This window comes from Ranitomeya imitator, chromosome 3 (genome assembly GCF_032444005.1).
Source record: "Ranitomeya imitator isolate aRanImi1 chromosome 3, aRanImi1.pri, whole genome shotgun sequence".
Taxonomy (NCBI): domain Eukaryota; kingdom Metazoa; phylum Chordata; class Amphibia; order Anura; family Dendrobatidae; genus Ranitomeya; species Ranitomeya imitator.
The window spans coordinates 182977946-182993483 of NC_091284.1; the positions used below are offsets into that span (position 1 = coordinate 182977946).

Below are 15538 nucleotides of genomic sequence, written 5' to 3' on the forward strand. Positions count from 1 at the left end.
ATGCCCCCAATTAATATATTATTTCTCTGAGATTATTCCTGTAAAGCTTCCCACAGATAGTGTCAGACTGTAAGTGACATCTCTCTTCCAAAGAGCTAGGAGGTGTCAAATGTTCCCTTTCTTCTTGGATCACAACAGGACCCCCCTGGTGAGATTTGGAGACAGAAGTCTGCTGTCTCAGGAAAATACACATTAACACCTGGGTGAGACCTGCCTTCAGGACAGATGTTACATTATCATTAGTCACACAATAAACCCATACATAGTTCACTGTGTGTGTGTATATATATATATATATATATATATCTATATATATCTATAATATAACGCTGGGAGCGTCACTCTGTCCGAAGCCTCTATAGACTGCGCAGGCGCAAGCGCCGGCGCAGTCTGGGCCTCACAGAGTGACGCTCCCGGGAGATCGCGGTGTGCGTTCACACTGAACGCACACCGCGATCTCCAACAAAGAAGCAGGGACCGCCAGGAGGGTGAGTATGAGCTATATTCACCTGTCCCCGTTCCATCGCTGAGCGCCGACATCTTCACGGTCTTCGGCCTGTAACCTTCAGTTCAGAGGGCGCGATGACGCGCTTAATGCGCGCTGGCGCCGCCCTCTGACTGAACAGTCACGGCCAGGAGACCGGGAAGATGGCGGCGCTCAGCGATGGAACGGGACAGACAGGTGAGTATAGCAAGTGCTGGGGGGCCTGAGCTGGCGGCGATACCGGCACCTGACCCCCACAGCGCACCGGTGTCCCCGCCTGCTCAGGCCCCCCAGCACTTGGCGCCGAGCGGGTCAGAGGCAGTATGGGGACGCAGGATGGAGCAGCACATAACAGGATGGGGACGCAGGATGCAGCAGCACATAAGGATGGGGACGCAGGATGCAGCAGCACATAAGGATGGGGACGCAGGATGGAGCAGCACATAAGGATGGGGACGCAGGATGGAGCAGCACATAAGGATGGGGACGCAGGATGGGAGCAGCACATAAGGATGGGGACGCAGGATGGGAGCAGCACATAACAGGATGGGGATGCAGGATGGAGCAGCACATGAAAGGATGGGGACGCAGGACGGAGCAGCACATAAGGATGGGGACGCAGGATGCAGCAGCACATAAGGATGGGGACGCAGGATGCAGCAGCACATAAGGATGGGGACGCAGGATGCAGCAGCACATAAGGATGGGGACGCAGGATGCAGCAGCACATAAGGATGGGGACGCAGGATGGAGCAGCACATAACAGGATGGGGACGCAGGATGGGAGCAGCGCATCACAGGATGGGGACGCAGCATGGGAGCAGCGCATCACAGGATGGGAGCAGCGCATGACAGGATGGGTACGCAGGATGGAGCAGCGCATGACAGGATGGGGACGCAGGATGGAGCAGCACATGACAGAATGGGGGCGCAGGATGGGAGTAGCACATGACAGAATGGGGGCGCAGGATGGGAGCAGCACATGACAGAATGGAGGCGCAGGATGGAGCAGCACATGACAGGATGGGGACGCAGGATGGGAGCAGCGCATGACAGGATGGGGACGCAGGATGGAGCAGCGCATGACAGGATGGGGCGCAGGATGGAGCAGCACATGACAGGATGGGGACGCAGGATGGAGCAGCACATGACAGGATGGGGACGCAGGATGGGAGCAGCGCATCACAGGATGGGAGCAGCGCATCACAGGATGGGGACGCAGGATGGGAGCAGCGCATGACAGGATGGGGACACAGGATGGGAGCAGCGCATGACAGGATGGGGACGCAGGATGGAGCAGCGCATGACAGGATGGGGACGCAGGATGGGAGCAGCGCATGACAGGATGGGGACGCAGGATGGAGCAGCACATACCAGGATGGAGACCATATACCAATATAAATGCTCGCCACCCGGGCGTAGAACGGGTTCAATAGCTAGTATATATATATATATATATATATACTGTAAGTATTAGAGCAGCACAAAAAACACAAAAGTGAAAATAGAAAAATAGAGTCGGGTGCACAGCCCCCCCAGGCATAGACGAACCTCAAATGTAGGAATCCAAAAAATGGAGGCAGCACACCATTAATAGTGAAAAAAGCAGGAGCTACTTTTATTAGCACATCTCAGCAACCTTTTGGTTCTGGTTGATGTGAAAAAAAAAAGCTTGAAAAAGGTTTACATCTACAAGAACCCGAAACGTTGCTGAGATGGGCTAATAAAAGTAGCTCCTGCTTTTTCCACTACTAATGGTGTGCTACCTCCGTTTTTTGGATTCCTATATATATATTGTAACGTGGCTAAAGGTTGGATAGTCGACGGGAGGTATGTATCACAGAGAAGGCTTGTCGCTGTGATATGACCCGGAGTGTTTTCTGTAATGCACATAAAGCAATAAGAAATTGTTTAGGATATTTGGGTCCGGGTTACGGGTAGCTATGAGAGATGGGAGGGTCTGGCTACCCATATACCTCACCCCTGGGTAAGGGGCATAACCGTGCCTATCTATGTTTGTTTCAGGACCTGTGGTGATGTCAGAACCACATGTCTAATCATGTGATGGGTTCCTGGGTGTGGTTACACCTATGTAAAGAGGTGTGTGTGTGTAGCAAATGGAGAGAGTGTGTTTGGGAGTCTGCAAGAGTGGACAGACTTCCATGTGTCCTGGCTGGACACTGCAGAGTGGCCTGTGTGTTGGATGGTTCCACGTGGGGACAGATGTCCTGAACAGCACACCGAGACCATCTTTAGGCTGGAGAGCCTACGTGCTGGACATAGCACAGCCTGTGTGCCTACAGGTCTGAGAGAGAGCGGAGCTCTACTATGGACACTGAGGACTTTTCTGTCTGATGTAAGACTGTTTACCCTTGTGTTGCTGACTTAAATGGTTTATGGAGTGAATAAACCTACATGAACGCTGAAGAGAATGTGCCTCCTGTTTCCTCCTATGCATCCGAGCGAGTACAATCCCTACAATATATATATATATATATATATATATATATATACGGTACTTCACCTCAGTGACAAAGAGTTATTTGCACTCAAGATGGCTCTGGAGGAATGTCATTATTTACTTAAAGGAACAGTCCGTCCAAGAGTTGTTGGCGATCAAGATGGCTCTAGAGGAATGGCATTATTTACTCAAAGGAACAGTCCATCAGTTGTTATATACATTGACCATAAGAACTTGGCATACCTACAGTCTCCGCAAAGACTGAATTCAAAATAAGCTAGTTTTGATTTCTTCCTGCATTTTCGTCCAGCAGACAAGAGCATCAAGGCAGATGGGGACACGCTTCTAACTTGGCTGGTCATGCCCAGCAGAGTAAGACTATGCAACTCATTTCTCACCATTATTGGTGGCCTATAATGAGCAAGGATATTCTGGAATAGGTTTCTGCCTCTCCTTCCTGTGTTCGAAACAATACCCCTAAGCATCTTCCGTCCGGGCATCTTCTACCACTTTCTTTTCCTTCAGCTTCCTGGCAACATATCACAATGGACTTTATTAGGGACCTCCCTGTGACCTCTGGTTTCTCTGTCATCTGGGTCATGGTAGACTGCTTCTCGAAAATGGCTCACTTTACTCCTTTGCCTGGTCCCCCATGTGCAGCAGAGCACGCAAATCCTGTCTAACTTTCTATAGCATTTCACGAATGTGCATCATGACAACTCGACCAAGCTGTTGCCTTGGGTGGAGCTATCTAATAATAATCATGAAAGTGAGGCTTCTGCAAAATCACTGTTCATCGTTTATAGTCACTAGCCGGTTCTTCTGGTGGCGACCGCTTCTGGTGTCCCTGCAGCTGACGCTCTCACTGAAGATTTCTTCAAGATCTGTAGGGATGAAAAGGCATGCTGACAAGAGTCGACTGGATCCACCAACCTTCCAGCTTGGAGATAAGGTGTAACTCTCTTCTAAATACATCTGCCTGAAGATGCCATCTTTTAAGTCCCCACTTAATTTTTTATTTTCAATGCCCTCAAGCAGATCAACGTGATATTGTACAAATTGAAGCTCTCAGTTTCATTACGCAGACTAATTACATGCCTGTTCTACCCTGTGCCGGCTTAGAGCAGCCATAGAACGCTCCTGCCGGTTATTTTGTTGAGTCACGTCAGCAGAGCAGCTCTTCATCTTCTGGGTTGCTCTATCAAAGGAGTGTGACTGCGTGACTGCCTATGTTATGCTGATTGATAGCCAGCTTCTCATAATTAAGCAATGTTGAGCCGACTGTCAATCAACATGATATCTACAGTCATGCTCTGTCAGCAGGAAGAGAAGCAGCTGCGATACCCACTCCTACCTTCACCAAACACCACCTCGGCTTTAGGCAGAGGGGGGAGGTATGTAACGTGGCTAAAGGTTGGATAGTCGACGGGAGGTATGTATCACAGAGAAGGCTTGTCGCTGTGATGTGACCCGGAGTGTTTTCTGTAATGCACATAAAGCAATAAGAAATTGTTTAGGATATTTGGGTCCGGGTTACGGGTAGCTATGAGAGATGGGAGGGTCTGGCTACCCATATACCTCACCCCTGGGTAAGGGGCATACCCGGGCCTATCTATGTTTGTTTCAGGACCTGTGGTGATGTCAGAACCACATGTCTAATCATGTGATGGGTTCCTGGGTGTGGTTACACCTATGTAAAGAGGTGTGTGTGTGTGTAGCAAATAGAGAGAGTGTGTTTGGGAGTCTGCAAGAGTGGACAGACTTCCATGTGTCCTGGCTGGACACTGCAGAGTGGCCTGTGTGTTGGACGGTTCCATGTGGGGACAGACGTCCTGAACAGCACACAGAGACCATCTTTAGGCTGGAGAGCCTACGTGCTGGACATAGCACAGCCTGTGTGCCTACAGGTCTGAGAGAGAGCGGAGCTCTACTATGGACACTGAGGACTTTTACGTCTGATGTAAGACTGTTTACCCTTGTGTTGCTGACTTAAATGGTTTATGGAGTGAATAAACCTACATGAACGCTGAAGAGAATGTGCCTCCTGTTTCCTCCTATGCATCCGAGCGAGTACAATCCCTACAATTGGTGTTTCGAATGCGGGCAGCGATCCAAGGAGCACATGTTGCAGCAATGGCTGGTCTGAGCCAGAAGAGTGGACGGTCTTGACAACCGTGAGTAATGCTGATCGGGATCAGTGAGAACTGCTGTATACGGGATACCTCTGTGGAGAAGAGGGATCCGGGAACCTGTGTGGCTGCCACCAACAGGTAACGGATGGAGATCCGTGTTATGCTGATTGGGATCTGTGAGAAAATGTGTTTGGGCTGTAAAGCTGAGAACGGATGGAGATCCGTGTTGTGCTGACCGGGGTCAGTGTGAAACAAAGAAAGAGACATTGTGTCGGGGGCACCTCTGAGGCCAAGAGGTGTCCAGGAACCCGTGCAGGTTGCCAGCGGGTAACGGTCTGAAAACCGTGTATTGTGCTGATTGGGATCAGTAATTTTTTTGTAACAGACAGGAGTCTGTGCTATGCTGACCAGAGGTCACTGAGAGACTGTGTTTTTTTTTTCTATAAGCACGTGTGCAAGTGCTTGCTGTGGACCGGCGAGTCCATGTATTTCTTTTTTTTCTTCTGTGATCGACTTGCTGTGGCTCGGCGGGGCCACGAAGACTGAAGGCGTCTGGCGGTAACTCGGCTGGGTTACGAAGTTTTGCTGTGGATTGGCGGGTCTAAGAAGTCCGCGGTGCAGAGCATTGTGAAGTGCAGTTGCAGCAAAGAAAAAAAAAAATAGACAGTGCTGGTTTAGAGTGTGCAGACTCTTAAAGGGCCAGAGTCACATTGGTGTGCTGTGCAAACTGAGGCCTGAGAGTACTGTGGGAAGTCCACAGGGTGTACCCCAGAGTGGGGTGGTGTCCCTAAAAAGTAGGTGGAGTCCCAAAAAAAAAACGGAGCGGAGCCCAAATAATTATGGTTGGCCAAAAAGGGGCTGCATCTCAAAAGGGGGTAGTTGCCCAAAAGGGGGTGGAGTCCCTAAAAGGGGCGGTGGCCCTAAAGGAGAAAATGGTCCACAAGGGGGCGGTAACCCAAAAGGGGGTGGCGACCCAAATAGGGGTGGTGACCCAAAAAGGGGTGGCGGTGAATGCACTGATGGACTGTTGCCGGGTTCAGTGTTCGAACAGCACATGTTCAGAATATTGTACTGACTTTTCATCTGGCAAGATGTCACAGAGCTGTTCTGTAGAAGTCAATGGAGTGTGTGTAAAGGCCCCTTCACATTAAGCGACGCTGCAGCGATACGGACAACGATCCGGATCGCTGCAGCGTCGCTGTTTGGTCGCTGGAGAGCTGTCACACAGACCGCTCTCCAGCGACCAACGATGCCGGTAACCAGGGTAAACATCGGGTTACTAAGCGCAGGGCCGCGCTTAGTAACCCGATGTTTACCCTGGTTACCAGCGTAAAAGTAAAAAAAAACAAACACTACATACTTACCTACCGCTGTCTGTCCCCGGCGCTCAGCTTCTCTGCACTCCTCCTGTACTGGCTGTGAGCACAGCGGCCAGAAAGCAGAGCGGTGACGTCACCGCTCTGCTTTCCGGCTGACCGACGCTAACAGTCAGTGCAGGAGGAGTGCAGAGCACAGCGCCGGGGACAGACAGCAGTAGGTAAGTATGTACTGTTTGTTTTTTTTTACTTTTACGCTGGTAACCAGGGTAAACATCGGGTTACTAAGCGCGGCCCTGGTTACCAGTGAAGACATCGCTGGATCGGTGTCACACACGCCGATCCAGCGATGTCCACGGGAGATCCAGCGACGAAATAAAGTTCTGGACTTTGCTCAGCGACCAACGATCTCCCAGCAGGGGCCTAATCGTTGGTCGCTGTCACACATAACGATTTCCTTAACGATATCATTGCTACGTCACAAAAAGCAACGATATCGTTAACGATATCGTTATGTGTGAAGGTACCTTAACTGTACTTCTGGACTCAGGGAGCCTGGTGACGCTGGTGAGCGCCACACTCCCTGTCTATCTGATTCCCGGAAGGAAGATGGAAGTTCACTGCATTCATGGGGTCGCTAGGGATTATCCGGTGTCCAGGGTAATCATTGAGACACCCACGTTTATTGCCAGCCATGATGTACCTGTAGTCCCAGACTTACCATTCCCTGTTGTAATGGGCCAGGACTTTGAAAGGTTTTGGGACTTGTGGGAGGAAAGGGGAGTGTCTGATTGCTCTGAACGGAGCCGGAATGACTCTAAGGGAGCCCCACCACAACAGGCGGCTGTAGTGATTCCAGATTGTGTGATGTGTGAAAAGGAGATAGCGACAACTAAGGTCGATAGTCCAGAGTTCCGGGTGACTGGAAGAAAGTGTGGGTCTGACACGTGTTTAAATGGGGAATTGCTGTTCCAGGATGACAGAGGGAGAGGGGGTGACTCCTATTCAGACTGTGACTCGAGCGCAAAGGGAAAAGAGTGCAGTAAGGAGGAGCCGAGTAAAAATCACAGATCTTCATCTCATCGCGGGGGACGCAAAAAGGCGGGACAAGTTACACCCTCTGAGAAGAAAGATGATGAGGAAGAGACAGGGTCAGGTGCAGATAACATTATTGTCCTTGATGAGGAGGTTACTTTATCTCTGACAAACCCTAGCACTGAGGTAGTTAGTGTTGGGCTGGGGTTAGAACAGATCTGTTGTAGACCCACGTCTGCAATGCCCGGAAAGACTGAACTGGCTCAGTATGATGAAGTACCTGATGCTGAAGAGATGGAGAACTCTGAAGTTATCAAGAGTCCAGAGGTACCGAACAGTAAACAGACAGAGAGCCCAGGAGAGACCATAGAGGTGGTTGCAGAAACAGGTGGAACTCTGAAGAGGCAGAGTGTGGGTGGACAAGAGCCCCCGTTTGAAAGTTTAATTAAAGAACTGGTGGTGCGACATGTGCTGGCCAAAAAAGAGCAGGACCATAACATAGAGCTGATTAAAGAAACTGTTGAACAAGAAAGGGTCCTGAGGCAAGCAATTGAGCACAAAGTGGGTGACCTAGAGAAGGAGGTCGTTGAACTCGGAGGTCACCTATCAGCGTGTCAGGCCATGAATAGGGCCATATTGAAAGATATGGATGTGCTCAGAATGGCTCAAGAAAAGCATCAGCAGGAGCTTCTCCAGAGAGAGGAGGAACGTCGCTGCCTGGCAGAGGAGTTGCCAATGCCCATCTTGGCAAAGGCTCAAGCGGAAGAAAAGACTGAGGATGAGTTTGTGCTAAAAGCGGAACAAGAGAGTCACCCAGTTGTGGCAGATGTCCATGAAGATGAGACCCCGCTTTTCAAGAGCATAATAGAAGTACCCGAAGACATGCGAGAAGTGTGCGCCAGGAAGGGTGTGCATGAAGCATTTAGAAAGGCAGTAGAGGCTTGTAGAGTGCACTGGGCGCCTGAGACTCAGCAATTGATCATACTGTCAACTAGGGAAGTCACAGTGAAGCGGGTGGCTGTCCTGAGGGATATGCACCTACACTGCCTCCGTACAAAGCAGAAGATCATTTTGAAGAATGGTGAAGCCGTTCGACGTTTGGAGCGTGAAAGGAAAGCTCTTAGTCGGCTGGGCTTAGTGGAAGACACAGTCCAAGTACCTAAAGGTCTGGTGGCGAAAGTCATTGGGAAACTTGGGAGAGTGATGCAGGAGATGGTGGATAAATCCGGTCTGAAGAGACTGAGGATACCCGCTGATGAAGAGGTCCAGGTCATGGGTGAAGATGGGATGGTTCTGTTCCTGGTTGCCGGATCCAGAGAGAGTCTTAGGAATATCCGCATGCTCCTGGAATATCGCATGGCATACCTAAGGGAGGTAGAGCAGTTGAGGCTTGAGAGACTGCAAGTTAATAAACAGCTGCTAGAGAGGCGAAGAGGTGCCCTAAAGCCTGGAAATCCTCAAGCTGAAGTTAACAGAGGATATAGACGTAAAGAGAAGAGCTGCTCTCCGAAGAATGACAATAGGAGAGATCAACGACCGAGAGAGAACCGAAGGTGGTCAGATGGAAGAGCTAGAAATAGTGACTCCTCAGTTAGCTCAGGGCTCAGTGAATTAAGCGGGAGATCCTGTAGCAGACGAGATGACAAGGGGTCATCATTATCAAAGGATGTGACGGAAAGGGATGACGAATGCAGACGAAAGGGTTCAATAACAGGCCCTGACTTAGACAGACGGTTTGACTGTCAGGGACGACTGAGAGGGGTCTCTAGTTGGTTTAGGACAAGTGCCAAGCCCCACGGCTTTAGGCAGAGGGGGAGGTATGTAACGTGGCTAAAGGTTGGATAGTCGACGGGAGGTATGTATCACAGAGAAGGCTTGTCGCTGTGATGTGACCCGGAGTGTTTTCTGTAATGCACATAAAGCAATAAGAAATTGTTTAGGATATTTGGGTCCGGGTTACGGGTAGCTATGAGAGATGGGAGGGTCTGGCTACCCATATACCTCACCCCTGGGTAAGGGGCATAACCGTGCCTATCTATGTTTGTTTCAGGACCTGTGGTGATGTCAGAACCACATGTCTAATCATGTGATGGGTTCCTGGGTGTGGTTACACCTATGTAAAGAGGTGTGTGTGTGTGTAGCAAATGGAGAGAGTGTGTTTGGGAGTCTGCAAGAGTGGACAGACTTCCATGTGTCCTGGCTGGACACTGCAGAGTGGCCTGTGTGTTGGATGGTTCCACGTGGGGACAGATGTCCTGAACAGCACACCGAGACCATCTTTAGGCTGGAGAGCCTACGTGCTGGACATAGCGGAGCTCTACTATGGACACTGAGGACTTTTCTGTCTGATGTAAGACTGTTTACCCTTGTGTTGCTGACTTAAATGGTTTATGGAGTGAATAAACCTACATGAACGCTGAAGAGAATGTGCCTCCTGTTTCCTCCTATGCATCCGAGCGAGTACAATCCCTACAATATACATATATATATATATATATATATATATATATATACGGTACTTCACCTCAGTGACTAAGAGTTATTTGCACTCAAGATGGCTCTGGAGGAATGTCATTATTTACTTAAAGGAACAGTCCGTCCAAGAGTTGTTGGCGATCAAGATGGCTCTAGAGGAATGGCATTATTTACTCAAAGGAACAGTCCATCAGTTGTTATATACATTGACCATAAGAACTTGGCATACCTACAGTCTCCGCAAAGACTGAATTCAAAATAAGCTAGTTTTGATTTCTTCCTGCATTTTCGTCCAGCAGACAAGAGCATCAAGGCAGATGGGGACACGCTTCTAACTTGGCTGGTCATGCCCAGCAGAGTAAGACTATGCAACTCATTTCTCACCATTATTGGTGGCCTATAATGAGCAAGGATATTCTGGAATAGGTTTCTGCCTCTCCTTCCTGTGTTCGAAACAATACTCCTAAGCATCTTCCGTCCGGGCATCTTCTACCACTTTCTTTTCCTTCAGCTTCCTGGCAACATATCACAATGGACTTTATTAGGGACCTCCCTGTGACCTCTGGTTTCTCTGTCATCTGGGTCATGGTAGACTGCTTCTCGAAAATGGCTCACTTTACTCCTTTGCCTGGTCCCCCATTTGCAGCAGAGCACGCAAATCCTGTCTAACTTTCTATAGCATTTCACGAATGTGCATCATGACAACTCGACCAAGCTGTTGCCTTGGGTGGAGTTATCTAATAATAATCATGAAAGTGAGGCTTCCGCAAAATCACTGTTCATCGTTTATAGTCACTAGCCGGTTCTTCTGGTGGCGACCGCTTCTGGTGTCCCTGCAGCTGACGCTCTCACTGAAGATTTCTTCAAGATCTGTAGGGATGAAAAGGCATGCTGACAAGAGTCGACTGGATCCACCAACCTTCCAGCTTGGAGATAAGGTGTAACTCTCTTCTAAATACATCTGCCTGAAGATGCCATCTTTTAAGTCCCCACTTAATTTTTTATTTTCAATGCCCTCAAGCAGATCAACGTGATATTGTACAAATTGAAGCTCTCAGTTTCATTACGCAGACTAATTACATGCCTGTTCTACCCTGTGCCGGCTTAGAGCAGCCATAGAACGCTCCTGCCGGTTATTTTGCTGAGTCACGTCAGCAGAGCAGCTCTTCATCTCCTGGGTTGCTCTATCAAAGGAGTGTGACTGCGTGACTGCCTATGTTATGCTGATTGATAGCCAGCTTCTCATAATTAAGCAATGTTGAGCCGACTGTCAATCAACATGATATCTACAGTCATGCTCTGTCAGCAGGAAGAGAAGCAGCTGCGATACCCACTCCTACCTTCACCAAACACCACCTCCTACAAACCTGGGTCCCGCATATCCTGCTTCTGCCAACTTCCTGCAGCAGCAACCCTGCCACCTGGGATCCCGCTCCTCCGCCACCACCCCAGGTAAGCTATCGTGAAAGCGGATTATAAAACACACCACCATTTTTTTTTAAATGTTTTCCTTCCCAAAATTTGGAGTGCGTCTTATAATCCGCAAAACATGGTACTTTGGTGGGAAAGAAAATCCACCAACCTAGCAAAAGCATTGCCAGGGTTCTGATAGGTCTCCTGATCTAAAAATCTCCTTATGCACATCATCATACAGGATGTAGTGTACAATATGTTTGTAGATGATGAGTCCACACAAAATCTTAGCCACAGGAGAAAGAAGAAAGCTTTGTCACTGATGCAGAAAATCCATTACAAGGAAAACACCTTATAGCTATTCTCAGTCATGATCAGCTGCTGCTCCCCTGCATGTGGAGTGCCTAGAAGTGAACAATATAGAGTCCATACGGTGCATTATGAAATTTGTACAATGCAAATAATGTATTATAAATAACATAATGAACATAATTTCGCTGTAAGAATTAATACTTTCCACAAATAGGCCAACAATTGGCATCCATAGTTTAAACTCTACCCATCCAGGCTAAAACCACCAGATAATAACCCTTTAAAGTTTTGCCTGACATTACTGAGTTTAGTTATGTTATAAGAACACAAGGATAAAGAAAGGAAAAGTATGGAGCACATAATTATTTTAAGAACTATTAAGCAAGTGTAATTTACCCTCTCACTACTTCTTCCCCCCTACATATACCCTACCTTCTTTAACCCAAAGAGTATACTAATTGTTACAACTCCACCACTCACAATGTCCTAGGGATGCAGTGAGTGACAGCTCATCTAGACTAAAAGGTGTAGGGGCGTGGTGAGTGATAGCTAGCTGCCCAGTCCGCAGCAGGGGCATGATGGGCTGTCAGCATTGTCAGTGACAGTCCAGCCACCCAATCAGTGATAGGGGCGTGCCGGGATTGACGGTATATTGAATGACAGCTCAGCCGTCCATTTAGATCAGGTCTGCTGGGTTTCCTCCAAGTGTTTCCCGTTTGAGTGATTGTTTTGCTATTTAGCAGGTTGGCGATGGTTAACCATTGCCAGTCGTAGCGTCAGCACAGTGGTGTGTGCCTTTTTTCATAGTGTTCTGTTATCCTGATCTTTTGCTGCCCGACCTTGGACCTTGGCTTCACCATTCATTTGATTTCTCTGTCTCATTGGTTGTCCATAAGGTCATGTTGACATGCATCACATTAATATTGTATTTTTTTTGTTTATTAGGTGTTAGGTTTTATAAATTACATAATGAAGAAACTGTTCATTTTAGAAAACATGCATAATGCACTCTAATGCAAAATCTATTAAAAAGCCCACCACCCCATCTACAATGTGTTGTTTATAATAGAGATGTCTTCCTATGCTGGAGAGGGGATATGATTAGTCTCAAATATCAGGGCCAGAGTGGGACTGCTGCCTTGCATCCCATTTAGAAATCACAACAAATTTAAAAGCGAAGAATTATTTCATACATTATATATGTAATATAGAAGATGCCAACATTCAGATGTTTTACTATGAATGACATTAATTAATATTTCCTATAAGATTGGGCAATGTATTAATCAACCTGTGAAATAGTTTATGATTATACGGAAGCACAACATCTCCCTCTATCGGCAGATTAGAGGGAATGTCTATATTTTACAGATAAAATTACATTTCATTGAATAACTGTCTACCATAGGGCGTGAAAAAATTATATCTACATTATAACTACATTATTATTATTTTTTTCTTGATGTACTTATTTTTTAGAACAATATAAAAGTCCTTTACCTCAATGAAATTATTTACCTATTGGATATGCTAGCAAACCAAAATTATGAGTAGAATTCAGTATTCCGAAATTTAGGTTTTTGCTCTGGGCATGAACACAGATACAGCTGAAAACTTTGGTGAATCAGGGAGCCAACAGGTCCCTTACTCCACTGTTCAGTCTATATAAAGACTGAAGGTCCTGCCAGAGTCTATAGGTGTGTGTGCATGTGCTTTATAATGAGGTATGTGTTTTAATGTAGCACATATGTGTATGTACATACATAGTTGTATATGTAGCAAAGTTCTATGTGTTGACATTGCAGAGTTGTGTGCGAGTTGATGTAGCTGAGCTGTGTGTTAATTTTGTAAAGCTGCGTGGAGGGGACATGATACTGTGGGTATGGGTAGCGCTCTGTGGGTGGCGTCTGTTGGACCTTACACTCTGTGTGGCTTGAATATACTGTAGGAGAATCAAACAGTATGGGGGTGTATTCTGGGAGGGGGACTTATGCTGTCTGTTGGGGACATTGTGAGGGCCATGAAAGAGGTGCCATACTAAACACTAATGGACGACACTAGGAGCAATATTTCTGTATGGATGCATATAAAGGACTGGGTGAGAATAAAGGAATGATCAATACCTATATAGCCGTTATTAATATCTATATCTAAGACCTAACCACTTGTGTCATTACTTGTATTATTAAACCCTATTAGCACAATTCTCCATATCCTGCTATTTCCTATATGTGTATTTTTATTTTACTTCCTGTAACATTTGCTTTGAGAGGGGTCTCAAATTGGATGACACAGGAAGCGGAGGCTGCACTCACTTCTCAGCAGCGTCTTTTACCCCTCCTGCAACAGGACCTCGGGGGCAGGATAGAAGTGTGAGTGACACTAGTGCTACCCCCTGATGATGATTCAATTGAATGCAGTGATAGAAGCTGCGAGGCAGCACTGCTGTCACTCACCCTGCTTCTAGCACCACTCCAATTCATTTCAGACCAAGAGACTGCAGTTTTAGATGTAGTGACTGTGACGGCAATGACTGAAGGTGTGGTCGCTACTCAATCACTTCTAATGAACCAAAATTTCATCAGGGTACAGCAGTAACAGTAGCTGTGGTAAGTGACTGCAATACCGCCTCCTAATGACGTCTTGTTTCAAGAGAAGTGACATATTCTGTGGAGAAGTGAGTGCAGCCCCAGCCTACTGTGACATCTGATTGGAGATTCTTCACAGGATGTAAAGTAAAAATACACATTTCAGAAATACGAAGATAGGGAAAAGCATATGAAATTTAATAGAGATAATTATAAAAGTGGTTAGAGCTTTATAAAGAGCTTCATAGGCATCGGACCACCCCTTTAAAGTACTGGCTTAGGTAAATGAAAATTGCCACAGTACACTAAAAAATGATGGCATACAGTAATGATATTTCATCACTTTCTGTCTGGTGGTTGTCCGCCTGCTGGGATCATCACTAGTCTTGAAATTAAGGATATGTTGCAAAGAGAACAGCAATAACTTCATTCTTAGGCTATGTTTCCACGGTCAGAAAACCTTCAGTATTCACTGCGGATTGGACGCTGCATACATCCACAGCATCCAATCCGCAGCGTCCAGATGTTACAGCATAGTGGAGGGGATTTTATGACTATGCGTGCAGGGACGCCTCCGGCGGCCCTGGGTAACCAGACATGCGTCGTGCCTTTCAAGACCGCAGCATTTCTATTTATCTTGTGGAGACGCTCCGTATCCACAAGATAAATAACAGTCTATGAATACAATGCAGTGAATCACCGCGTGTACAACAGGGGGCGGCACTTTGGACGGAGCTGGGTATCTGCTGCGTCCAAAGCGCAGGGATTCCTGACCGTGTACGCATATCCTTAGAGTCAGTGAAGGTCCTGGTAGTTGGACCCACATGGATCCAAAAGTGATGGCACATCTTGGCAATGAGATGGAGTCACAACCTTTTAACATGGCTTACTTAGAAAGTTTTTACAACTTTAGAATATTAAAGAAAAACAGGTAGTTTTGACAACAGTAATTATAATATCTTTCTTATAAATAGATATTAGTACATTTGCATGTTTGTAAGAAAACGTCACTGAAACATCATCTGAACTATTCCTTTGGTTTATTGAATGGCATTATGATATGGCTGTCTGTTATGAAATAAAATGCAACTTGCTACTATAAAAATATTAAACTTTCCTAACAAGAAGCCTGTATAATACATAATACTGTTGTTTCATTTAAGGTTTACGACACATGGCCATTTTGAAAATGGTTGGCATTGGCGTGGAAGGTGGTGGTGTATTAGAGCTCTACCCTATAAATGGTAAGAAACATTTGCTTTCCTGGTATTTGTAAACAGCAATAGCACAAAAAGAGGATTCAGAGATCCTCCAAAAATTCA

The 15538-nt window shown here is 46.8% G+C and overlaps 1 protein-coding gene across 2 annotated transcripts in view; it reads left to right on the forward strand.

Moving 5' to 3' along the window:
- The window catches only part of CCDC80 (coiled-coil domain containing 80), a 181026-nt gene that overhangs the window by 157334 nt on the left and 8154 nt on the right, over nucleotides 1-15538 (forward strand). For both annotated transcript variants that reach the window (XM_069761671.1, XM_069761670.1), the window contains one exon: nucleotides 15380-15460. In XM_069761671.1, the coding sequence (XP_069617772.1) occupies nucleotides 15380-15460 (81 nt within the window). The remainder of the gene's footprint in view (nucleotides 1-15379; nucleotides 15461-15538) is intronic.